Source organism: Muscardinus avellanarius (genome assembly GCF_963383645.1).
Source record: "Muscardinus avellanarius genome assembly, chromosome: 3".
Classification (NCBI taxonomy): domain Eukaryota; kingdom Metazoa; phylum Chordata; class Mammalia; order Rodentia; family Gliridae; genus Muscardinus; species Muscardinus avellanarius.
This window is the reverse complement of record NC_137788.1, coordinates 105,773,777-105,801,074: the sequence shown is the minus strand read 5'-3', so window position 1 is coordinate 105,801,074 and position 27,298 is coordinate 105,773,777. Positions and strand designations below refer to the sequence as shown.

General features: G+C 48.6%; 1 protein-coding gene across 1 annotated transcript; it reads right to left on the bottom strand.

The window, feature by feature from the left end:
- Window positions 1-26,536, bottom strand: CD2 (CD2 molecule; the record flags this gene model as incomplete). Its single annotated transcript, XM_080691509.1, has 8 exons — window positions 1-332; window positions 3,894-4,013; window positions 8,759-8,989; window positions 15,265-15,570; window positions 15,694-15,711; window positions 21,310-21,353; window positions 23,412-23,444; window positions 26,364-26,536. 8 exons carry the CDS (start codon window positions 26,534-26,536, stop codon window positions 1-3), a joined length of 1,257 nt encoding a protein of 418 aa, XP_080547635.1.
- Between the last annotated feature and the right edge of the window lie 762 nt (window positions 26,537-27,298).

Genomic DNA, 27,298 nt, shown 5'->3' with positions numbered 1-27,298 from the left:
TTAGTTGGAGCGCGGGGACAGCGAGTCCTCTGTGGTCCCACAGGGAGGCTTCGGCTGGACTCGAGGTCTGGGAAGAGGGGGGCCTCTCGGCTGGCGAACTTGAGTGCCCGAGGGGGGAGGCCTCTTTTGCTGCTGCTGCTGCTGCTGCTGCTGCTGCTGCTGCTGCTGCTGCTGGGCACGGTGCACAGGAGGCAGCGGACGGTGGCCGGGGGCCTGGGAACGATGTGCAGGTGGAGGAGGCTGGGGTGTGGCTAGAGTTTGAGCAGGGGTGGCCCGAATTTGGCTCCTGTTCTCCAAGGTTATTCTGTGGGCTCTTATCTCCAGCTCCCCATCTGCAACAACAAAACAGCTCAAGAGCTTGTCCTGGCACCACGAGAGCCACATAACCACCAGCGCCTCTTAGGTGCAAGGAGGAAGTGGGGCTGGGTTGGGGAGGCAGAAATGCTCGCCCCAAACTAGTGGGAGAGCCTGGGCTTTGGAGACTTCAGGGAACCCGAGGGATGAAGCCCCTCAGGGAATGGGGAGGACTTGGGCCTGGGCCTGCCGTCTTAGACCCAGGCCTGCCTCAGGCCCGCAGCAGGTCCCTTTGAGGATCTGCCACTCACCCAGGGCTGATATTAGGTGACCAGTGACTTGTTATTCCTTAAAAAAAAATGACTGGTTCAAGCGGGAACTGAGACAGGAGGCTCGCAGGCTAGAGGCCAGCCTCAGCAATTTAGTGAGGCCCTAGGCAACTTAGTGAGACCCTGTTTTTAATAAATGAATAAATAAATAAATAAATAAATAAATAAATAAATAAAAGCCGGGCTTGGTGGCACACACTTGTAATCCCAGCATTCGGGAGGCTGAGACAGGAGGATTGCAGTTCACGGACAGCCTCAGCTACTTAGTGAGGTATTCTGCAACTCAGTGAGACCCTGTTTCAAAAATAAAAGAATAAAAAATAGGGCTGGGGGTGTAGCTCAGAGATAGAATGTCTCTGGGTTCCATCCCCAGTTCTGCAAAAAAAAAAAAAAGGTTAAATAAATAAAACAAGGGTGAGGCTGTAGCTCAGAGGTAGAATACTCCTGGGTTCAATCTCTAGTCACACACACACACACACACACACACACACACACACACACCTGACTAGTTCCTTGGAAATTTGTGCACAGTACCTATCTTCTTGGACTGAAGAGGGAAAGATTCTTCCTTTCCCCACCCTTCAGTATTTTCTGTGTCATGTGAGTGACTTCGGCCCATGAAGAGAGGCCTTAAGACTAATCATAATGTAACTTTCCCTGTGCGGGGTACAAGTGAGGTGCTCCAGTCCCTGAGCCCAAAGCAGGCTGAGAGGGGGGCAGGAAGAGACCCTCCCCGGGGGAAATGAAGGACCTCTTGCATCGACGCAGGGCCGTGAGGCGAGGGAGGCACACCTATAACTACAGGCAGAGGAAGCCCGTAAAAGCAGCTGCCTTTGGCTCCTGGAATTGCAATCTGTAGGTGCTTTGAACCACATCTGTGTGGCCTGTGTGCTCTGCACATAGAGGAAAGGACCAAGAAAGGACAGCGCATGCCCTCTGTGCCACCTGTGGTTCCCCGTGGTGGCAAAGGCTATGCTCAGGAGGCTGTGGAGGCTCTGACCCCATCCCAGCGCCCAGGTTCCCCCGGGATGGCATGCCTGAGTGGCCACGCATCTGTCTGTTCATCTGTTTGTCCAGCACGGGGCTTCAGGAAAGCCAGGCCACTGAGGGGTGCCGATAGGAGCCCCTGAGCCCTGGCAAGGGAATGGAGTGTAGGACAGACCCCGCCCTGATTAGCCGGGAGCAGGACCAGGGTCCCCAGGGCGCCCACCACTGCAGTTTCTGCCACCTAGAGCCCCGCCCTGGGGAGTGCCTGGGGCTCCTGGTCTTTCCTCCATCTGCATCTCCTGCTCAGGCTGCCCAGGCAGGCGAGGGCGAGGGCAGGCAGGAGGCCTGTGGCTGTACCGGTTAGGGAGGCGCCCACTCACAGGGTCCCCACAAGGCAAGGGCCTTGAGATTTAGTGTCTCATCCCAGTTCCAACTCAGCCTATGGACATACACTCCAGGCGGGGCCCTGGCAGCCTGAGCTCTGCTCCTCATCTGTGTCGATACATTTCTCCTTAGGCCACCAGAAGCTGGATGGCGCCCTGAGCATAAAGCGCAGAGGTTGGAACATCCTCGGCACAAGCCACTTCCGGGTCAGCACAGCGTCAGGTTGGTCATTTCAGCCTGTCCTGGGGTGACAGGTGAGGCCTCCTGGGAAGGATGCATGTCACCGTTAAGTGACAAATAGGGGCCATCACAGGGGAGGGAGGAGAACAGCCCAGGCAGAGCATGCAGGCAAATAAGCCATGTGCCCAGGAGACCCAGCAAGCACCTGTGGTCCCCTGGTATAGACAGGGTGGGAACAACACAGGAACACTGGTTGCTAATTACAAAGATGTGTCCAGGCCTGGTGAGACTGGGCTGAGGGTGGTGACCTGAGGAGGTGCCCGGGTGAGAGCTGATGACAGAGACTGAAGTCAAGAGGCCAAATCTGCAGGGCGCAGGGCATGGGGCCGCCTGGGCGTGGCTGGCCCTGCTCTGGGGAGAGCCAGGGCAAGGGGCTTGGTCTTGTCTTGGTGTGAGATGATACACTGCCAGGGGCCTGCTACCCATAGCATGATGCCCGTCCCAGTATGTGCAGTGGTACCAGGCCTGTCATTCTCTGATGCGTCCTGCCTTGGGTGGCCGGGATGTCCCCTAGGCCTCTTCCCACTTCTGAACACAGCCTTTTTATGTCTGGTGAGTTGTGAAACAGGCCTGACCAAGAAACAGCATTCCAGCCTTGGCTCACCCCTCCTGGGTAGTCAGGGGCAGGCTCGTCCTGGCTTCTGTTTGTATAGGGGATCGAACCAGGGCACTCACTCGTGGGGGCAAGTACTCAACTCTAAGCTACACACACCCCTCAGCCCCCAGCTACCCTGTTTAGGATCTGGGATGGGCTGTTTTTCTGTGACTACCTTGTGGCCCAGCATAGTTTTAGCTAAGTTCTTAAGAGCTTGGACTTGAAAACACTTTGGGCCAACCAAGGATGAGGTGTTTGCTTATAAACGTAGTGTTTGGGGGGTTTTGTTGTTGTGGGTTTTTTTGTTTTGTTTTGGGTTTTGAGAATGGGGATTGAACTCAGGGGCATTTTACCTCTGAACTACACCCTTCTCCTCTCTGTTTTTTTTTGTTTGTTTGTTTTGTTTTTTGTTTTTTGTTTTTTGTTTTTTTTTTTTTTTTGGTGGTACTGGGGTTCCTGGAAGCCCTTCTACCTCTGGGCTACACTCCCAGACCTATTTTATACTTTTTAATTTTGGAACAGGGTCCCTTAAGAAGCCAGCAGGGTTGGCTTTGAACCAGCGTGATCCTCCTGTCTCCGCCTCCTGGGATCACAAGTGTGCGCCACCACGCCCGGCTCTCCTTTCTGTTCTGTAATAGGGCCTCACCAAGTTGCTGAGGCTGGCTGCGAACCTGCAATTCTCCTGTCTCACCTTCCCAGTACTGGGATCACAGGTGGGCACCTTAGCACCCAGCTAAACATGGCGTTTTAACGCGAATCTTTCTGCCCACATGGAGATGTGTGGTCTGTGCAGATGTCCCCACAGCAGCCTTCCACCCGGTCTGCCCACAGGGTGGATTCCCGTGAGGCCCATCTAGATCCCAGTCTCAGAGTTTCCCCATTGTCATCACTAAACTCGATCTTCAGAAATCGAGCTAACCACAGAATGGAATAAGCCCTGGCTCTGGCTCCAACCCAATGTTCCGAAAGTGCCTGGCTTGCTCTTGGCTTTGCAGACTCAACGTGCTGTCCCCATGAGCTGTCTCCACGGGGACTGTGTGGTGGCACAAAGAGGAGGTGCTTACCGTGCCTCCTGTGGCTCTGCCTTTTCCTTCTGCTGATGTAGAGGATGAGCAAAGCCACCAAAATCAAGAGGAGGCCTCCTCCGCACAGGCCCACGATGAGATAGAACTTCAGACCTTGCTCTGCAAGAAGAAGAGACAGGGGCTGGGACAGGAAAGGAGTGGCCCTGGGCAGAGAGGGCACTTCATGCTCTGACCCAGGACCCCAGCCTCCCACCTCCGGAACTTCACAGGACTTTTAGCAAAAGACTAAACTTACAGAGAGTAGCGAGTTGTGTCCATGCCTGTGAGAGCCCAGGGTCCCAGGCAAGCCCCCTCTGGAATGTCCTGGAAAACTGATCTTCCAGACAAGAAAATCCTGACTGATCACCACCTCCATCGGAGAGAGCATCACTGAATTTTATTTACTTATTTTTGATAGTGCGAAGGGACCAACCCAGAGCCTCACACATGCTAGGCAAGTGCTCTACCACTGAGCTATACCCTCAGGCCAGCATCACAGAATTTTAGGCCTATCCTGGGGGCTTAGAGACAATCTAGTGTAACCTAGGTTTCAAAGGTAGGGCCCAGCCGGGCGTGGTGACGCACGCTTGTAATCCCCGAGCTTGGGAGGCAGAGACAGGAGGATCACGCAGGTTTGAAGCCAGCCTCGCTGGCTTAAGAGACCCTGTTTCCAAATAAAAATATAAAATAGGTCTGGGAGTGTAGCCCGGAGGTAGAAGGGCTTCCAGAAACCCCAATACCACCAAAAACAAAAACAAAGGTAGGGCCCAGAGAGAGAGGATGAGTTGTCTGAGACCACGCAGTGTCTGTCTCCAGGGTTTCCCTTAGGATCCTCTTGTCTCCGAGTTTCTGCTGTTCCTCTGGTTCTCATCTCCGGCTTCCCTCGGGCACCGGTGATTCTTCTCGCCCTTTTGACCAGATAGTTTCTGAACACTCAGGGCAGATACCCCACGGATGCAGCCAGCCCTCTCTCTTCACAGCCTCAGCCCCCCTCAGCCTTCCTCAGAGCCTGGCAACAGGTTCCGAGGCGCACGGCATCTCCCACAGAAGCGGCCAGGGCTGAGGTCCCTAGACCTTCCATGGTGGTAACACAGCGAAGAAAACGACTTCAGCATTAAGGGAAATGGGTTTGAGTCCAGCTCTCCTAGGCAAGAGCTGTGTGACCTTTGGCAAGTTACCTCACCTCTCAGAGCCTCTTCTTTCTTCGTAAAATGGAAACAATGACACCTACATTGCAGGGTGGCTGTTGGAAGTCAATCAGATAATGGATGTGAAAGCGCTTTGTAAACTGTAAAACAACGCACAAAAATGAGGTCTTGCTCTGACTGGCGCTCTGCACGGATGTTTCTGGTAGCGGTTTCCCAGGAGGGGCTCTGGGCCGTGTGCCCTTTGTGAGTCAAAAGTAGTTACAGAGGAGCAGCTGAGGCTGGGGTCAGAGGCCTGGTACACTGAGAGCAAAGCAGAGCTCAGCCCAGCATCACAAAAACAGCTGAGCAATCCCAGGGAGGAGACCGTGTTGTAGGGCCCGGCGTGGTGGGCACACTTGGAATCCCAGCACTCAGGAGACGGGAGGATCACAGTTCGCAGACAGCCTCAGCTACTTAGTGAGGCCCTCTGCAGCTTAGTGAGACCCTGTTTCAAAACAAAGAATAAAAAATAGGGCAGGGGGTGTAGCTCGGAGGTCGAATGCCCCTGGGTTCCATCTCCAGACCCGCAAAAAAAGAAGAAAAGTCAGTGTTGTATATAAACCCAGGGCAGCCCCATGGACCGGGGCGCAGGCTCAGACACCAGCCGCACAGCCGCCCACACCGCGGTGTTTTATTCTTCTTGTGTCTTTCTCCATGTCGTCTCTCTGGGCCCATTCTTTGTCTGCCAGTTACACAGCCTCTCCATGCTCTGCACATGAAGGAGCACCCATTAGATAAGCAGGCAAGTTGAAACGGGGCCAAGAAAGGACTGGGGTCCTAGGCCCCCTGGCTTGGAGAAGGGGCTGGGCTGCTGAGCTGACTTTCCATGCCCGGCCCTTTGGGGTAGGCAGGCCAGGGCAGAGCACCCCGGCTCCCCGAGGCCTTGGGCAGGTGCCCATCCTCCTGTCCTGGGCAGTCAGGGATGCAGGTGACATTTGATGCCATCCATCCTTAGTCCTCAGGACGGTGCAGTGCAGTCCCTTGGGTATCTGGTAGTAGTGGGGGCAGGGGCTCCGTGGGACATCCCAGAATGTCTCAGAGGCAGCTGTGGCTTTATCATTCAAAAACAAGTCCTCACTGTCTCTGAGGCCGGATGCCCCTCCCCCCACACTTCCCTTAGAGACCCAGTGTACCGGTTTCTGTGATGGAGCGCTTCTGTGCGTCCGTCCTGCTCCAGGATCTCTGAGGAGCACGTGGTTGCAGTCTGGCCACTGCTCCTCTCAGCCTTGGCCTTCTCTAATGCAACCTTCACGCTCCTTTTAGGGTCCTCAAGAGCTCTCTTCTCCCCAGTCTCCCCCAGGTGTGCCTCCCATCCCCTTAGTGGCCATTCCTGGACTAGGGGACCAGCATCATAGAAGGCAGACCATGCATATTGCCACCTTCCAACTGTATTCTTCCCAAGTTCTCTCTCCCTCAATATACACACATCCTTATAGCTAAAGTAAATATGAAAGCCCAGTACATTGGCACACGCCTGTAATCCCAGCCAGTACTTGGGAGGCTGAGACAGGAAGATCACAGGTTTAGGGGCAGCCTCGGCTACTTAGTGAGGCCCTCTGCAACTTAATGGGACCCTGTTTAAAAAAAAATAGGGCTAAGAGTATAGCTCAGAGGTAGAATACTCCTGGGTTCAATCCCCAGTACCACAGTAAATAAATAGAGTGAGGTTGACACATAACATATAGGACAGGGAAATTTGAATTTCAAATAAACAATGAATACTTTTAGCATAAGTATGCAATGTTTGGAACATACTGGTACTGTATTTTTATTTGCTTAAATGCAGCAACTCTAACAAGGGCCTCTGAAGGGGAAAAAAGATGATCAAGTCTGCAAGGTGGCCCCGCTCCCTGTGCCTTGGTAGTAACCGTGGCAGGGGGGACGATGTGGAGCTAGAGATTCGCTGGCCTCCTGAGATCCCTGCGGATCAAGTGCGGCCTGGACTCACTGACACACTTCTCCTGAATAACAGTCAGCAGAGATGATGGGATGTCGCTCCTGAGACTAAGTTATAAACAGACTGTGGCTTTTGTCTTGGATCCTTCAAATAACTCCCCTTAGACTGCTTTGAGGGAGCTAGGTGTGTGTGTGTGTGTGTGTGTGTGTGTGTGTGTGTGTGTGTGTGTACGTGCGCGCATGCACGCGCGCATGTGTATGTGTTACTGGGGATTGAACCCAGTGTCATTCTAACTCTGAGCTGCACCCCCAGCCCTTTATATTTTTTTGTTTTGAAACAGAGTCTCACTAAGTTGCTGAGACCCTCACTAAGCTGCTGAGGCTAGCCTCGAACCTGTAGTCCTCCTGTCTCAACCTCCCAAGTGCTAGGATTAATAAGTGTGCATCAACATGTCCAGCTTAGCCGTTTTATATATATATATATTTATTTTGGTGGTACTGGGGGTAGAACCCAGGGGCTTTTTAACCTCTGGGCTATACTCCCAGACCTATTTTTATACTTTATTTGGAAACAGGGTCTCACTAAGTTGCTGAGAGCCTCACGAAGTAGCTGAGGCTGGCTTCAAACCTGCACGATCCCCCTGTCTCAGCCTCCCAAGTGCGGGGATTACAAGCGTGCGCCACTACGCCCGGGCTAGATAATACATTTAATACACTTACATTTTGAACTCTAATAATAAAATATATAGTAGGTCCTTTTCATTCACTTGACTTAAGGATAGTGCCACCATGTCTCCAGCTCAATTTCATGATTGGTTATGTGCGCCACCACGCCCAGCACAGCCACCATATTTTGAAGCAACCCAAGAAACTTTTCTGTAAGTGAGCCTGGAAGTGGGTCCAAGAACCTGCTCGTTCCATATCCTGCAATCAGGGAGCTTATTTTCTCTGTGGACCAAGAAACGGAAGCCCAGAGAGGGGAAAGAACCTGCCAAGGTCCTTTGACTTAAGCTTAAGAGACTGAAACTAGAAGCCGAGGCCTGCGGGTTCCAGGCCAGAGCCTGAGCTGGCACGCTCCCCCTGGGGATGCGTCCCACTCAGAGCTTGGGGCTTGTGGAGCCAGCCTGGCTGCCTGCCTGGCTGTGTGTGGTGTGGTGGGAAGAGCCTCCCCTCACGGTGGGTGTCCACAGGCCCCTCCGGAGGTGCTGATCACCGACCCCTCCAAAAAGGGTCACTTAGGGGGGTAGTGAGAATCACAGTCACTGGCTGGCCGAGGGTGGCACAAGCCAGCTTGCTCTCTGACAGATGGGGGTTGATCCTTCTCCCTCTTTTTTTTTTTTTTTCTGGTACTGGAGATTGAACCCAGGGGCATTCTACCTTTAAGCTACACCCGTAGCCCTTTATATTTTTTATTTTGAAGCAGGTTCTCACTAAGTTGCTGCGGCTGGCCTCGAACCTGCGCTCCTCCTGTCTCAGCTTCCCTGTACTGGGGTCACAGGTGTGCACCACAATGCCCAGCTCCTTCTCCTTCTTCAGAACTGCAATTCTTCCTCCCAGAAAAGGATCTTTTCAAGTGCGTGAAGTCAAATCAAGATCTCTGGGACAACTACCAGGGGGTCATAAGGGATACCTTCCTCTCCTGTCTTAACTTTCCAGCCTGAGTCAAGGCTGTCTCCCAGCCCAAGCACCCGTGCCCGGAGCAAGGCGTGTGCCAGCCCTGTGCCCGCAGGCCTGGCAGGCTGCATCTGTGAACCCCAACATCCTGATTGGTATCCCATGCACCTGAGCAGCTGATGGTGGCCACACTGGATTCCTGGCTGACTCTGTTCCTTGCTGTGCACTTGAATGTCGCGTTCGGGCTGGTCCACTGGTGTCTGATGAGCTTCCCACGGTCTCCCTTGAGATGCTTCTCGTGTTGGTACAGATTCAGTTCAGGGTCGCTTCCTCTCAGCACCTCGCAGGTCAGGTTTCTGTGGTTACAATCCCAGAAGATCTTTGGTTTTGAGACTATCTCTAAAGAGAAAATAAAGAACTTTGGGAGGCCGAGACAGGAGAATTCTAGGTGCAAGGCCAGCCTCGGCAACTTAGCAAGACCCTGTTTCAAAGTAAAAAATAAAATCAGGCTGGGTTTGTAGCTCAGGGGTAGAATGCCCTTGGGTTCAGTCACAAAACCACACAAAAAGAAAAAGGAAGGGAGGTAGGAAAGAAGGAAGGAAAGAAAGAAGGAAAGAAGGAAGGAAGGAATAAAAGAGGGAGGGAGAGATAGAGAGATCCAATTCCTAGTAGTCAATTTTCTGATTGTAACAGATATGCCTAGTTAAACAGAGAGGTATGGAGTCAGTTTGGGATCAGGGACCAATTTCTAAAACTCCTAGCAATTTCTGAAAATCATTTTTGTTTTATCTTACTTACATAGAGCTTTCAGAACAAACTTATTTTTTGTAGGTTTACAAGTACATTATACCAGTAAAACAAAAAAAAAGCATCATATCTAGCATTTATGCACTGTTTTATACCTTAAAATGTTTTCACATTCATGATATCATTAAATTCTAACAGAGGAGCTGATGTTTTTCTTCTCATTTACAGATGAAATGTCCAAGCCAGGCGTGGTGGTGCACACTTGTAATCCCAGCATTGGGGAGGCTGAGACAGGAGGACCACAGTTCGTGGACAGCCTCAGCTACTTAGTGAGGCCCTCTGCATCCCAGTGAGACCCTGTTTCAAAATAAAGAATTAAAAATAGGGCTGAGGATGTAGCTCAGAGGTAGAATGACCCTGGATTCCATCCCCAGAACTCAAAAAAAAAAAAAAGAAGAAAGAGAGAAAGAAAGAAAGAAAGAAAGAAAGAAAGAAAGAAAGAAAGAAAGAAAGAAGGAAAGAAAGAAGGAAGGAAAGAAAGAAAGAAATGTCTATGCCTCTGAGAGACTCAATATGTGATCTTAGATCTTAGGGTACCTATTAAAGATGGCAGCTTAGAAGCTTAGAGCTATGCCTGATGGAGCATGGCTATAATCCCAGTACTCGGGAGACTGAGACAGGAGGATAGCAATTTTGAGGTCAATCTCTGTAACTTAGCGAGCCCTGTTTAAAATTTAAAAAATAAACTAAGGAGGGGAGGCTTCAGGTGTAACTCAGTGGTCGAATGCTCCTGGGTTCAATCTTCAATACAAAAAAAAAAAAAAAAGGTAGTTCAAAGACAGACATAGTTGTTTGGGCATCTGTAATCCCTCTACTTGAGAGGCTGACACAGGATCAAAGTTCATGGGTTTAAGGCCAGACCATCGTAACCTAGTGAGATCCTGTCTCAAAATAAACAGAGCTAGAATGAGGAATAATGTCCCTAGATTCAATCCCCAGTAACACACAACACACACATAACACACACACACACACACACACACACACACACACACACACACGGAGGAAGAGTCCACCCTCCAAGTTCAGGAGCGTAGGTGAGAGTCAGGTCCTGATACCCACTTGCCCTGGTGCTTAAGAAGGTGATGCTTCAGGAACAGCCAGGAACCCTCCTGGGGGAACTCTTACATGTGTGGCCTGGGATTTTGGTCACCTCCCCACTGGGTCTTAGGAGCAGAAGGCCAGATGGGTATGTGGGTATCCACAGAGTTCAAGGCTCTCCGGAGCCAGAGGTCTGGTTCTGTCCTTCCAAGACAAATGGCTCGGCCATTTACTGTGCTCTTTTCTCAATAAGAGAGTAAGAAAATATATCCCATCTCTCTCAAAAGGACAACACATGACATATCCCACAGTGAATCTTAGTGGTGATTCTTAGATTTGTTGCGGTAAAATCTCTTTCTGACATTATGATGCTTAAAGGCTGTATCTTAAAACAGCCTGGCTGGGCATGGTGGCACAAGCCTATAATCCCAGCACTTGGGAGGCTGAAATAAGAGAATCCCAGGTTCAAGGCCAGTCTCAGCAACTTACTAAGACCCTAGCAACTTAGTGAGAATCTGTTTCAAAATAAAAAATTAGCCGGACATGGTGGTGCACACTTGTAATCCCAGCATTTGGGAGGCTGAGATAGGAGGGTCGTGGTTTGAGGACAGCCTCAGCTACTTAGTAAGGCACTTTGGAATTCAGCGAGACCCTGTTTCAAAATAAAGAATAAAAAACAGGGCTAGGGGTGTAGCTTCGAGGTAGAATGCCCCTGGGTTCCATCCCCAGTACTGCAAAAATAAATAAATAAATAAATTAATTAAATATTACAAGATCTGGAGGTGTAGCTCAGAAGTAGAATGCCTCTGGATTTGGTCTCCACTATGAAATAAGAAAAAGAAAGACGTGTAGCCTGAGCATTGGATAAGTCAGGCTCAACGCCTAGCGCCACCAGTTCCTAGCTGGGGGATCCCATTTTTCTTCTCTTTTCTTCTTTTTCTCATTCTTTACTCTTTCCCCAGACTCGCCATATTACTCTTTCAGTTTCTCTCCACTCATCGTGCAGCTAGAGACCATATTTTCAAGGATGCTTTCTCTCTCTGGCTTTCAGACAACAATATCTTCCCATCCCAGTGTCGGTCCCAATAGATAGGCACAAGTAGGAAATTCCACACTAAAACACTTTGTTTCATGCACAGTTATTAAAAATCGTATAAAAATTACCTTCAGACTATCTGTGTTAGGTGTGTATGAGACAAAAGTAAATTTCATGTTTAGACTCGGATCGTATGCCCCAAGAGATCTCATGCATATGCAAACATGCCGGAATCCTTAAGAAGCCCAACTCTGAAACAATCCTAGTCCAAAACATTTTGAATGTTTGAAAAAAAAAAGACTAGGGGAGACAGGAAACTTGCCAAAGCCACGTGACAAGTGCTGGGGACGGAACCAGAGTCCAGGTAGAATGCTGTATGTGGACCGCACTTGTGACAGTGAGGTCACCCTCTCTTGGCTGAGGGGCGGAGTTTCCTTGGCAGGTAAAGAAAACGCTGACTATGGCTATGGCCACACCCTTCAAAAGGCCATTGCATTTTACATGTTAAATGGGCAAACTGGCTGGGCATGGTGGCACAGGCCTATATGACAGGAGGATCACAGGTATAAAGCCAGCCTTAGCAAGCCGGGCGTGGTGGCGCACGCTTGTAATGCCCGCACTTGGGAGGCGGAGACAGGAGGATCGCGTGGGTTCGAAGCCAGCCGAGCGCTGGCTTAAGAGATCCTGTTTCCAAATAAAAATATAAAATAGGTCTGGGAGTGTGGCCCAGAGGTATAAGGGCTTCCAGGAACAGCAGTAACACCAATAGATAGATAGATAGATAGATAGATAGATAGATAGATAGATAGAATAAATAATAAATAAATAAATAAAATAAAGGGGTTCTTTAAATAAAAAAGCCAGCCTTAGCAACTTAGTGAGCCTAATATGACCTATTGGGCTGGTGGCATAACTTGGAGGTAGAAGTCTCTGGGTTCAGTTCCCAGTACCTCCTTAATTAATAATTAATTAATTAATTAAATTAATTAATTAAATTAGTAAATTGTGTGGTATGTGAGTTATATCTCACTGAGCTGTCTAGGGTGGCAGGGGGTCACCACCTTTGCCAAAAGGACCTCTGGGTTTGAATCCTGACTTTGCTCCTTTCAAGCAAGGAGAACTTGGACAAGTGGCTTTTGGCTGAGCCTCTGCTTCCTTATGAATAACAAGGAATGATAACCACTAGCTCTTGCAACTAGTAGGAGCTTGAAATAAGATGGTATAGGCCAGGCGGGGTGGTACCGGCCTGTGATCCCAGAACTTGGGAGGCTGAAACAGGAGGAATGCAGGTTTGAGGCCAGCTTCAACTACTTAGTGAAACCCTGTTTCAAAAAAATTTTTTAATGTAAAAAGGGATGGAGGTGCAGCTCATAGATAGAATGCCTCTGTTCAATCCCTAGTACCAAAAAGAGAAATAAAGGCAGGGAGAGGGAGGAAGGAAGGAGAGAAGAAGAAGAAGAAGAAGAAGAAGAAGAAGAAGAAGGAGGAGGAGGAGGAGGAGGAGGAGGAGGAGGAGGAGGAGGAGGAGGAGGAGGAGGAGAGAGAAGGGAGGAGGAGAAGGGGGGAGGAGGAGGGAGGGATGGCACCTGACACTTCACTGGAGGGATGGCACCTGACACTTCACTGGTACTATTGTTACCGCCGCAATAGCAACTGCGAACAGCAGCAGGGTCCTCTGTTCAGAGCTGGGCAGGCAGGAGTGAGGACACTGGGTGCCGGGAGCCCATGGTCCCTGGCCACTCTCAGCCCCACCCCATTTCTGGAAGATGCTCCCCTATCAAGGTCAGGCCAGGCAGGGGAAGGAGCCTTGACAGGTGCTGGGCTGGGGGTGGCTGCCCCTGGCATTTCCTGTGTGAAATGCCTCTGGCACTTCCTGCGCCTCTGACATTTCCTGTGTGAAGCACAGCCCTGTTTCCTGGGCCCTGAATGGCAGCTCTGTACTCCCACCGACTCCCTGGCTTCCTCTCAAGCCCAGCGCAGCTTCCTCCTCTCACCTCTGCACTCCTGGCCCAGGGTCCGGCTTCCACAGTGTTTCGACTCCTCTTTCCCTTCCTCTGTGTCTCACCAAGCCACCTTGCTCCACAGTCCCCAGGCCCCCCGTGGCACACCCATTCCTCCTCAGGAAGTACAGAAGAAATAAAGGAAACAGGTAGAGAGTATGCCTTTAAGCCAGGCGTGGTGGCGCACGCTTGTAATCCCAGCATTTGGAAGCCTGAGTGGGTTTGCAGTTCGTGGACAGCCTCAGCTACTTAGCAAGGCCCTTTGCAATTCAGTGAGACCCTGTTTCAAAAATAAAAACACTAAAAACTAGGGCTGGGGGTGTCACTCGGAGGTATAATGCTCCGGGGTTCCATCCCCAGTACCACAAAAAAAAAAAGAAAAGAAAAGAAAAGAAAAGAAAAGAAAAGAAAAGAAAAGAAAAGAGCAAGTATGCCTTTAATATAAAAGCCTGATGTTAAAGGTCACCATATCTTTACCCCCCAAGCCAATTCCTTCTCCCAGGCCTGTCTCCTTAAATCTTAAAGCTAACAACAAAGCTGTATTGTCCTGTGCACTATTTAACAAGGCAGATATGGTATCTTGACCCCTATCATTTAGAGGTCTTGATCCGTAGATGACCAGACCACCAGAAACTAGCGTGTGATCACTGGGCTGATGTCATCCTCACAACCCGCCACGCCCACCCTCCACCAAGTTTCTTTAGGAGAAGAGCCATGGAGCGCAGTCTAAGATGCATCTCTTACTCTGGAGACAGAGCCCACGTTCTCCCTGCAATGTGGATTTCTTACTTTCCTAAATAAACCTCTGTCCGTATCTCTGACTGGCTCCCGCTGAAATTCTCTTCCATCATATGAACCAAGGACCCCGCTGATCCTGGGTTGCATCTCCCTCCCTTCCCTCCTGGGAACTCCTCTGGACCCAGAATCACCCCTTCTCCCATGACCATTCCTTGAGTCTAGCAGTGGCTACCAACTTTGCTTTCTGGAACCACCTGGGAGCTTTAGAACCTACAATGTCCACCCCACACCAGGACATTCTTGAGGAATGGGGATACATTTGGTTTGGGATGGGGCCTGGGTACTGCTGACTTCTAACAGCAGCTCTGCTGATTTTCGTGAGCAGCCAGAGTTAAAAAGCTCCCACCACCCCTCCTCACCTCACTGGGATTGGAGAAGCAACTTTCCAGCTAAGCCTCCCCACTCCACCTTCAGAATCACTCCTACCCGCTCAGTCTGTGCAGAGGCAGACAAAGCCACACCTTATACGTTTTCTCCACAAATCAGCAAAAAAAAAAAAAAAAAAAATCACTTCCACTTGGATCACACTGATGTGGGGCAGGTCAGAAACAAGGGTGGTTCACCCATAAGTGCATCCTTTGTAGCCATAAAAATTCTCTGGGGCACCTGGCTTAAAGGTGGAACTCTGGATAAAAGACACAACGTTCTCCTTCCTTCCCAGCCCACACTTTGCTGGCCTGGACGGCCAACTTTTTCCACTGCCCACCTGTCATCTTTCTGGGTTAATGCCACCTTAATCCATATTCTTTACCCAGGGTCACACCCCTGCAGCCACCCAAAGAGAGGATTGCAGGCAGGTGGACTTGAGGGTTTATCAGGTGTGAATTTCTCCATGTGTTGGTCCCCACACACCAGGATCAGAATTTTCACTGAAGCAGAAGGGATACATTAATTTCCTTTAGGATGACCCCAGAGGCAGGGGCCAAGGCTGAAGACATTTCACAAGTAGTGGCCCCAATTGAAATGTAGAAATTTAGAGAATGAAGACTTACCTTGAATCCTCAAATCAAATGTTTCTGCCAACACTTTTCTTCCATTTATATCAAAGATCGTGACGTTGTAGATACTGTTATGGTTTTCCTTCACATGCTTAATTTTCAAAGTCCCATTTTCTAATAGCTCATATGTTTCGTTTACCCGAGAAGGAGGTCTCTTGCCTTTTCTAAACCGTGCAACCCTGAAGTCTTCTTTGCACCACTGAATGTCATCGATGTCATCGCTCATTTGAAAGCCAGGGATGTTCAGGTTGACGTCCTGGTCCAAGGCACTCCAGATGACCCTGTCTTTGGAGACTGCACCTGTAGCGAGCAAGCCAGTAGCTGAGTTGAGGAGGCTCCCTGCCAGGGAGAGCTGGGCTGTGAGCCCTGGGACCCCCACGTCCACCTCTCAGGGCGATGGTGAAGCCCCACACAGTGACTTACCTTGGGTGGGAGAGTGCACTATCAGAAGGAAGCCGGCTAAGAGTGAACGTGAGAGGCCCATCTTCAGGAGGTTGGTGGTGAGTCTGAGTTCTTCTTGCAAAAGGAACTGTAGTAAGACTGGAAGAATCCACCCACTGAGAGCTGAACCACGTGCCTCTGCCTTTTTTTTTTTTTTTGCAATAACCTAAAACACACTCACGTACACGCCAGCAGCCCTACCTTCCTGATGTACTGCTTTGCCAAAACACAGGCATTCTCATATTTAATCCTCACCAAAAAAAAAAAAAAAAACGGGGGGGAAGGGAGGCTTTATCACTCCACAGAAGAAGAGAAAAGGACACCAAAGGTAAGTCACCGAGACCACCCTTTTGTAAACTTGGCAGCGTCGCTACATAGAAACATGGGTGAATATTCGAAAGTGAATAACAAAGTACAAATAAATGACAAATATTGGGAAGTGTGTACATAGGAAACCATTAGGGAATAGGGTTTCCTTTTCTGAAAGATATTTTCAACATTCTGAAATTGCTTGTGTGATAAGAAGAAAAACACATAAATTGAGTCTCAGCTGTAAATACTTAAAATCTGCACAATCTTAGGCTTAGCGTATATTTTACAACTCCATTGAAATTCACAGTGAGGTCAATAAAAACGTGTTGCATAATAAATAAGAAGCATAGAGACTATGAAATACTGTTAGACAGCCAGATTCAAAAACATCTAATGTGGTTGACATCATAGACAGTTAAGGAAAGGAAGTGATAAGAAGAAACAGAGGAGAGAAAAAAAGGAAAAAGGCCTTTTGATACAGTGCTGTAGAATACCCCACACCAAGCTGCACGGCTCCGTGAGACCCAGCGCGGACAGAAAAGGGATGCCCATGGACAGATGTCCAAGGTTAATTTCCAATTTTCTGGTTGCTTAGGACACAATGAATAAAAACCTTAAAAGTTGTAGGGTTTTTTTTTTTTTCCATCTTCACATACAGACCCAGATAGTACCTCTTAGAAAACTGCCCAGGAAATGAAATTAGTCAAAGCAGTAGACTGCTTCCACTGTGTAAAAGGAGACCAAAGAGAGTATTTATCTCCTGGTGGTGCGATAAATCCCCTAATCACAATGTTCACAATCATTAACCACAATGGAATTAGAATCTTAAACGTTGAAAAACTGCAATAATGCTTAAAAGATGATATAGAAAAACATTTTATATCATTGAATATGGAAGACCTATCTACACATACTACGTAATCCAGAAATTAAAAAAGAGAAAAATGGTATAATTAACTGCATACAAATATAAAATTACCAGCAACTTAGAGAGAGACCCTTTTCAAAATAAAAAGTAAAAAGTGCTGGGGTGGAGCTCAGTGGTAGAATGCCCTGGGGTTTAATCTCTAGGATCACACAAAAAGTTGAATCATATGATTTTCACGTATATTGCCAATATTTTGTCATGGTTTTTCATTTTAGACATTAACTTTTGTTTATACACTTTTTTTTTAGCAGTATTGGGGATTGAACTCAAGGGCATTCTACCTCTGATCTACACTTCCAGCCCTATTTTTTAATTCTTTATTTTGAAATAGGGTCTCACTAAATTTTAGAGAGCCTCACTAAGTAGCTGAGGCTGACTGAGAACCTTCGATCCTCCTGTTTCAGCCTCCCAAATACTGGGATTACAAGCGTGCACCACAATGCCCGGTTTTATATACAAATTTTCAATAATCAGTAAGAAAGGTTTTTTCTAAATGGGGAAAGAGTAAGAAGAAATATCAAATATACAAGGAGAGTTTAATGTCACCAAAATATATAGATATCCTAGCCAAAAAAATACCATTTTTACCATAAGACTGACAAAATTATAAAAGACAATAATTTACACTATTTTTTTAAACAGTGCTGGTAGAATTGGGGTCTCCCATGAGGCAAGGCCACTGCTTGAGCCAGCGAGGTCTGGATCAGTCCACCGGGCAGCCAGGCCACTACTGGGGCCCTCAAGAGTGGGATCGGTACTTGCAACGCGGCATGCACAGAGAAATATCGCAGAAAATAAAAATCAGATGCTTCCCCTAATCAGCAATAACTAGGAGGAAAGGGGCAACAGGAAGAGGTCAAGCTATAGAAAGGGCCCTATAGTGAAGCAACTAAGGTGACCAATCAGAGGGTATGGAATAGTGGAGGACGAGCCTCTTTAAAACGCAGGAGGTACATAAACAAATGTATCAAAGTTAATCACCAAACAAGCATGGGATTAAGGGAGGGGGAGGGAATGGGATGGGGGCTGGATGAGGGCTAATTGGATGATGTGTGCTTGTATATCCTCTCAAGTCTTGTACTCCAATGTGATTGATATATGACTACAATGCACCAATTAAAAAATAAAAAATAAATTAAAAAAAAAACAGTGCTGGTAAGTGAACCCAGGACCTTCTGCATGCCAGGCAAGCGCTCTACCACAAAGTCAAGTCTCCAACCTCCGATAAGTTGACTTTGTCGACTTGAAGGTAGGGATAAACAAGTAACTTAATATGTATTAGAGGGAATATAAACCAATGCTCCAAACTTTTAAAAATACAAGCTGGAGGTGGTGGTGCATGCCGGTAATCCCAGTACTTGGAAGGTTGAGACAGGAGGGTCACAGGTTTCAGGCCAGCCTCAAGCAACTTAGCCAGGTACTGTTTCAAAATTAAATGGTTAGCGGGTGTAGCTTCATGAGACTAAGAAACTTAGCAAGACCCTATCTCAAAACAAAAACTAAAAAAGGGCTGGAGTGTAGCTCAGAAGTAGAATATCTCTGGGTTCAATCCCTAGTATAAATAAATAAGTACATTTTAAAAATTAAAAAAGGAAAGCATGCAGTGTTAATGAGCATTCATGCATTGGCCTAGTAGAGATTTAAATAAGCACAGTTGATGGTAGAGAATTCATCAGGGTGAATCAGAAGCATCAAAAGGATTTTTATTTTGATCCAAAGTCCACAAGTATGACTTTTTCCTGAGAGAATAATAAAGGACCTTATATACCACGGTATTAAGTAAAAATTGGAAGCAATTTAAATGCCTAAGGGGAAAAATGGTTAGGTGAATTGTGATACGGACAACCAAGGAAAATTTTTTTTTTTTTTTGGTGGTACTGGGGTTCCTGGAAGCCCTTCTACCTCCAGGGTACACTCCCAGACCTATTTTTTATATTTTTTTTTTATTTGGAAACAGGGTCTCTTAAGCCAGCGTGGCCGGTTTCGAACCTGTGCGATCCTCCTGTCTCTGCCTCCCAAGCACGGGGATTACAAGCGTGCGCCACCACGCCCGGCCCTAGGAAATGTTTAAAAAAATAAATAAATAAAGGTCACAATTGTAAGAAAGGAAAATAACATGTTTTATTTTCTACCCCTCTTAGGTTCTCTGGCCCTGTTGTTAGATTAGAAAAAAGACTAACAAGAGAAGACTTGCAGGAATTGGGCATATGCTGGAGCGCTCAGCGAAGGATGCTTTGAACTTGGGCTCCTATACCCCAGTTGGCAAAGCACAGAAAGGGGAGAGTCCAGGTAGGGGAGCAAGTCATGGGTTGACCAGAGAAAGTCTGGTAAGCCAGGTTGTTTAGGGAAGGGTTTGTTTTGTAGACTGAAACTAGTTGCTAGGAGTGTAGAGTTCTCTTCTTCCAGGCACAGGAAGGAAGGCCCCCTTTCACAAATGAGTATTTCCTTTATAAATGTAAATTTCCCTTAGGAAAAGAAACGCTGTGCCCTGTTCTTAGAGCTTTTCCTCCTGTGCTGGTTCTCAATGCCCTTTATAATCTCATTTTATTTCTCAAGAAGGTATGTATCTTCTGGAAGGAGGTCCCTTTGTGGTGGGAGACAGGCTATTTTTCTGTTGTTTTTACTAGTTCTAATGTTTCTCCTTCTCCTTCTCCTCCTCCTCCTCCTCCTCCTCCTCCTCCTCCTCCTCCTCCTCCTCCTCCTTCTCCTCCTCCTCCTCCTCCTTCTTCTTCTTCTTCTTGGTATTGGGAATTGAACACATTGATATTCTACCTCCAAGCTACATCCCTAGCCCTTTTAAAATTTTTATTTTGAAATAGAGTCTCACTAAGTTGCTGAGACTGGCCTCGAACCCACAATCCTCCTGTCTCTGCCTCCCAGGTACCAGGATTACAGGCATGCAGCACCACGCCTGGCTTATTCTAATACTTATACATTGAAGATTTTTTTGGCCTTTCGATTGATTTTAATTCTGAGGGGGCCCCTCCCCTTGGTGATGGCTCTAATCACAGCAGTGGGTGTATTTCAGGAGGACATATGACTCATTCCAGTTGTTCCCTTTCCCACCCACTGTCCTCTAAAGGTCACCTCTTGGTCCTTCTTACCCAGACTAACCATCATAGCAGATAAACCATCAGGAAGAGATTAAGAAGCAGAGGAGGAAGAAGAAGAAAGTGTCCTCAGAGATCCTGCTCTAGGATGAGTTGCCTGGCCAATAACACTTGCTTCTCTCTGCGAGGCAGGGGCAAGAGCTACATCAGGACTTCCCTGGGACAATGAGATGGACGGGGCCCGACAGGGACCGGGCACCACAGGGCGGAAACTCTAGCAAGAATCAGGGTCCAGGTAGCCATTTTTGTAGTTCACATCCGATTTTGTTTGAACTGTGGGGTTTTAGAGGAGAAAGCAATTCAGGGGGGAATCTGGTCTCCTTTCTACTGTTTGACTGAAGGTCTTGAGCCAAGGGAGATGGCCCTGGGCTCAGGCCAGCACCCACTCCCCTCCCTGTGGGCCTCATCAGTGTATCTCTGCCTTCTGCACCTCGCTTGTCCCTAAGGTCCCCCACTTGCACCCTCCTTCTACCTTTCCCCAAACTCAGAGAAGGAATTATAAAAAAAAAAAAAAAAAGGCAGCCAAGTGTGTTTCATTTTTTTGCTTTCTAAAAACAGATACTTTAGCCGGGCGTGGTGGCGCACGCTTGTAATCCCAGCATTTGGGAGGCTGAGACCGGAGGATCGCGGTTTGCGGACAGCCTCAGCTCCTTAGTGAGGCCCTCCACAACTCAGTGAGACCCTGTTTCAAAATAAAGAATAAAAATTGGGCAGGGGGTGTGACTCGGAGGTCAAATGCCTCTGGGTTCCATCCCCAGACCTAATAAATAAATAAATAAATAAGTAAATAAATAAATAAATACTGATACTTTGCCCATACCTGAAATCTCAGTACATGGGAGACTGAGACAGGAAGAAAGCAGTTTTGAGGTCAGCTTCAGCAACTTAGTGAGACCTTCAGCAACTTAGCAAGATCCTATTTCAAATGAAAAAATAAAAAGGGAGGAGAGCACCTCGGGTTCAACCCCTGGTATTGAAGAGAAAAAAAAAAAAAAACAGAAAAACTGACAGTTCCATCAATGATTATCAGAAAGGCCACAGTGCGTGTTGACGCTGGGTTTAGTATCTGATTGGCATATCAGCAGCAGCTTCCACGTCCACATCAGATTCCGTAGGTGTCGGCACCTTCCGTGAAACATTGGGTGTCCTCAAAAAAGCAGCCTGGGGTCATCAGCCACTGAGGCATCCTCTGTGGCAGGAAACTTTGAAAACCTTCCCTCTGAGACCTGTTCCTCTACCAGTGCTTACTTCTTCCTGGCAAAAACACTTTCCTTTTCTTCCTCTGCGTCCACCTACACAACAGAGGACGGAACAGACTGGCAGCGGCAGTTCCTGGAGGAAGTGTGAGTTCCCCAATGGGCGTCTCGGAGCTGGACGTCTCCCGAGAGGCACCCGCGCCGAGGACAAGTTCTCCGGCTGGGAGCCCAGGACCCCGGCCCAGCACACACTAACTGTGAGGATCCAGGCACAAGCAGTGGCTCGTCCACAATTCATCTGCATGTATGTGTCATCTGCAACTGAGACATCCTTGTGCCTTAGTTTCCACATCTACGAATGGATGCAAAGGCTTCATTCTCAGACTCACTGTGAGACAGTGACGCGTCAGGGTCCAGCGGGTGTCCCGCCCTAGGACACCATCAGCAAACGTCAGTCGGCTTCCCTTTTGCCTCTGTGTTCCCGAGAGACCACAGTGGACACCTTACCCAAAGTACAGCAGGAGCCCCAAAAGGCTGGGTGTATGCAAGGCCCAGAAAGGATGCTGGAGATGGATTCCAGCTAGGAAACTCGGGTCTGTGATGTGAACTCTAACTTCTGCTCTTCCCTGTGAAGTCCTTAAAAGCACTTCCTCTGGGCGTCAGGCGAGGTGGGGGAGGGGAACGCATTCAAAAGTTGATGGTGAAGGCTACTTAAGGTGCTCAATGAAAAACCTACACTGTCGCCGGGCATGGTGGCACACGCTTGTAATCCCCGCGCTTGGGGGGCGGAGACAGGAGGATCTCGCTGGTTCGGAGCCAGCCTCTCTGGCTTAAGAGACTGTTTCCACATAAAAATGTTAAAAAAATAGATCTGGGAGTGTAGCCCGTGGGAGTGTATCTTGGAGGTAGAAGGGCTTCCAGGAACCCCAGTACCACCAAAAAAAAAAAAAAAAAAAAAAAAAAAACAACCCTACACTGTCAACTGGAAATGGCAGGACAGGGCCCTGTGCGGTGGGGGGGGGGGCGGGGGCTGCAAAAAATATCTGGGGGCAATCCCTCAAAGGGGAGGTGCCTGGGGTTTGGTTCACCCCAGCCAGATCCCACACCTGGAGTAAGGGCAGTCTCTTCCGGTTCAGATGACCTTGGAGAAAAAGAAAAATCTCTGCTCAGGTAGCCCTGCCCATCTATCTCCTCCTGCCACTTCCAGGGCTGCTTTATTTCAAAGGACCTTGAGGCAAAGTCTGCCTGCTGCTGCCACCCACTGGCCACAACCAGAATTGCACCCTTGCTAATTTCACTGGAGTTATACCACTTTTGCATATTTGCTTAGTGTTTTCCAGTTTCTAGTTGTTCCCCCTCAAAAAGGACAAACATATATGAATATAAACATATATACTTTGGGGAATACTTGATACTGAACCCATTTGCCTAACACATGCTAGGCAAATGATATACCCCAATCTATATCCCTGGCATTTTTTATTTTTTGTCTTGTGATAGGGTCTTGCTAAATTGCCCAGGCTAGCCTCAAATTTATTATTTTCCTGCCTCAGCCTCCCCAAAATCTTGAGTTATGGGTGTGCATCATCATGCCTAGCTGATATATATGGTGTACTGGGAATTGAAACTTGAATCCTGGGGGGATTCCACCTCTCAGCTACACTACTAGCCCTATTTTATTTTTTATTTGGAAATACAGACTCACTAGATTGCTGAAAGTCTCACTAAGTTAGTTGCTAAGACTGACCTCGAACTTGTGACCTTCCTGTCTCAGCCTCCCAAATACTGAGATTATAGGCGTGCACCACCATGCCTGCCCTCCCCCCCAAAAAAGATATTAATTTATGCACACAGTATCTTTCTGCCATAAATATCTTTACAGATAAAGAAATCAAGCCTGGAGATGTTAAATGAATTGTCTAAGGTGACAGCAGATGAGCCTGTGATCACTGATCCGAAGACCTGTGTTCTTTACAGCACCTCCAGGTGTGTCTGCTGGTCTTGTCGGTAGTGTAGCAGTTCTCAGCATGCTCACCTCTTCTCCCCCCAGCCCTCCACCTGCCCCCACCTGCCCCCACAGCTGCCTATGGGCTGGGGGTGTGGGAGTAGAAGTAGCAGATGTGGCCCCTGCTCTTCAGGGAGGCTCAAACTGACCTGACCGAGGAGATGAGGCAGGGACCCAGGCACCTGTGAGGGTGGAATTAACAGGAGATCAAAGGGACTGCAGCTGGGAGAGGTGGTGCCTGAGCTGGTCCTTCAAGGACAAACCAGATGTAAGTTCCTAGAGAGGTAGATGAAGGACATCCCAGGTGGAGGGACCTGCTGGAGGGCAGCGTCAGGACAGAGGAGAGGCAGGCAGCAAGAGGTGGGCAGCGACGCTGGGACGCTGGGAAGGAGGAAGACCAGCACAGGAGGAAAGCTGTGCTCCTTCTAAGGGCGGTGATACACATGCATTCTTCACATCTTCTGTGTATTCCATTAATAAATATTTTTTGAGAGCCAGGCACGACGTTACATGCCTATAATCCCTGTATTTGGGAGGCTGAGAGAGGAGAATTCTAGGCCTTCATCAGCAACTTAGTGAGACCCTGTTTCAAAATATAACAGGTGGGGGTGTCGCTCAGAGGTAGAATAACTCTGAGTTGAATCCCCAGTACTCACCTCCCTCCAAAAAAGTATTTTTTGTAAGAGGTACTTGTTCTGTTTGTTTCTCAGAATGAAAGCAGGACCTTAATACTTGTTTCTCTTTGCAATGAATGCTTCCCGGCAGCTGGCTTTCCTCATGCTCTGGGGAAGGGTCCTGCCCCCACTGAACTCACATCCTAGAGGGAGAAAGAGAAAGAACAACTAATAAGTACTTAGCTACAGGTACGGGGAGAGACATAAGGTAGAGAAGGGCTGGTGTGAGCTGGGGTGGGGGGTTGCCCTTTTAGAGAGGATGACCACAAAGGCCTCACTGAGGAAGAGGCTGTGAGCACGACGGAAAGGACCAGAGGAGACAGGGTCGCCCGTGTGAGGGGGCAGGCAGGGAACCAAGCAAAGGCGAGGTGGGGCTCACCTGGTGTGCGTGGGGACCAGAGAGGAGGCCTGCGTGGCTGAGGCTGGAGTAGGGGAGGGCAGAGGTCGGAGGTCAGAGTGTACGGGCAGGAGTCACAGGGAGTCGCAGGGGGTTTTGAGTGGAAGCCGCTCAGTGCTGTCTGCCCTGGAGTCTGGACAGCCCCTCGGTGGTGGACCCTGGGTCCAGCATGACACTCGTTCACAGTCTGACCCTGCAGATTGGACGGAGGCGCCGGGGTGCATGGGGGCCGCGTGCCTCGCTCTGAGGACACGCGTGGGCCTCGGTGCTCAGTACCCGCTTTCTCTTGCTCCACACTGACACTGCTGCGTGGCTCTGCTTGTACAGGGTGGCTTCCCCTGCCCTGCCGCTCAGGAACCCCCAGAGGGGCCCAAGTGCCTGGGCTGCTGAGAATGGCTGGCAGCTTTGCTAGCATGCCTGGTGGCTGCCCCTGGAGGCTGGGGCACTCGCTCGGCCTCTCCACGGGCCTGGGGGTGGTTACAGTGTGGATCTCACAGTGAAGAGAATCCAGAAAAGGGGCCAGAGAGCAAGTGGTCCAGGAGAAGTGGGCAGGGCCGTCTGGCTCCCAGAGCATCCCTTCTTCTGCATCAGCTGGCGGGAGGAGTCAGAGTCAAGAGGAGGGACTGTAGACCCACCTCCTGATGGAAAGCATGTCAAAGGGTTGGCAGCCTTTTGGGGAGGATGGGGCACTGGGAATTGAATCCAGGGGTATTCTATCTCCAAGCCCTTATTCTCATTTTTGTGAAACAGGTTCTCGCTAAGTTGCTGAGGGTCTTATTAAGTTGCTGGTATTGGCCTCGAACATGCGATCTTCCTGTCTCAGCCTCTCAAGTACTGGGCTTACAGGTGTGTGCTACCACACCCTATGAGTCAGCAGCTTTTAAAGTTACAACCAAGCATGCCTCCACAGCACCTCGGCCGCAGGCACAGCGGGGGCTGGCTTTGGAAGGCCTTTGTGTTCCTTGCCCCCTTTTGAGATGCAGGAGATGTGGAGAAAAGATTTTGGTTCCAACTCATGTGATCACACACCTAAGGGTGCTGGGTCTGGGGAAGAGGCATGGCGGCCAATCCTGGCTTTTAGACGGCTTCCCTAGGACTTTATACACCTGAAGTGACCTGGACAAATTTCACAACCTGGCCCTCGAAATAGGTTTGCACATTCTGTTTGAAACATTTATTTATTTATTTATTTATTTATTTATTTATTTATTTTTGTGGTACTGGGAATTGAACTCAGGTTCATTCTACCTCCGACCTACAGCCCCAGCTCTATATTTTATTTTTTATTTTGAAACAGGGTCTCACTAAGTTTTGGAGGGCCTCACTAAGTAGCTAAGGGCTGGCCATGGACCTGTGATCCTCCTGGCTCAGCCACCCCAGTTCCACACCCGGCTTGTCTGAAACATTTTAAGACTGTCTCAGCAGATGTGGGGACTCACCGTCCTAACTGGAAGAGTATGGGGTGTGGACTTCAACCCACCTCCTGGATGTGGGATTAAGGACTTTGCTAGTGAGCCATTTGTCCAGCAGGAGGATGAGAAATCAGAAGCAATGGCTGCCAGGCGGAGATGGACGTGAACAGTGTAAACAATACAATCTCACTGAACTACGTGAGAGCCGCGGAGCACATCACCAGTGTTTGGAGCGATTGCTCTTTCCTGTTCAGTCCTTCCTGAGATCCTGAGCCTGCCCAGCACAAGACGCACACATTGCGGCTGTTTGCTTAATTGTGTGTGTAGCACTGGGGCTCCTAAGAAGCTAGCTGAGAGAGCTTGTGGCATCTTTTCTAGTTCAAATGCTGAAGCATAGGCCCGTTGCTGAGTGGAAAGAGTTCCCCAAGGGCCCTCCTCTGCCTCCCCAAAGAAGCCGTCAACCCTGCACAGGGAAGCAAGCGCTGGCTGTGCTTCGCGTGGCGTGCTCCTCTAGGGCTCCGGTTCCGACAGCAGTGCTGTGCCCTTGGACCTGGGATGGTGGCGGTCTCTGGTTCTCCCATCCTCCCCCAGGCTGATGGACCAGACCAGGGAGCCTACGAGTACCCAGGGCTCTGGCCCGGGTTTTGTCCCAGGTTCTTGGATGTGTGTTGCCCAGTGGCAGTGGAGTTGAAGCCGGCTGCTCCCGGGCTGTACCCACAGCTCTTTAATTCTGGCAGCAGTGACGCCTTTTCCCTGTGTCCATGCTCCACAGAATCCTCCTTTGCACACATCCCGGGATGAATAGGTTTGGCTTGTACAATTTTTTTTGAGTTGTATTTTTTTTTACATCTCTTTTCTCTCTTTCTAGGCTATTAAATATAACCTATTAAATAATGCAGGTAGTTCCTGCTTTTGTTCTCTTCAAATTCTTCTTTCTAAGAACTGAGAGCCGGGGGACTCTTCTTCATACGCCGGAAACTAAGGCAGGCAGAGTCTTGTTCAAATGATGTTCTGACTGTCAGGGGTTTGTATCTCTTCTTTATTTTATCGTGAAAAAACTAAACCCCTGTAAGTTGTGTAGTTGTGTGTGTGTGTGTGTGTGTGTGTGTGTGTGTGTGCGTTCCTGGGGATTGAACCCAGGGATTCTACCTCCAAGCTACACCCCAACCTTTGTTTGTTTGTTTTGAAACAGGGTCTCGCTAAGTTGCTGAGCCTCCAACCTTCCATCTTCCTATCTCAGCCTCACAAATACTGAGATTACAAGCATGCCCATCTCCTAAAGTCTTCGGGGAATTGTAAAATAACAACAACAAAACACATGGGAAATGTTCTACATAAATATTAAGAGGTCCTGTCTTTTATTTTTAAAAAAGTAATAAAATCATGCAAAATCATGAAACTAAAAGAATAGTTAAGCTTCTTATTCAAGACAACAAAATATATTTGGAAAAAGCCACTAAATATTGATGCAGACGTTGGTTTTCTCCTATGAGTGAATATAGTGTATTATAAATAGCTGTGACGGGAACGAGTTCTGAGGAGTTGAGGAGAGT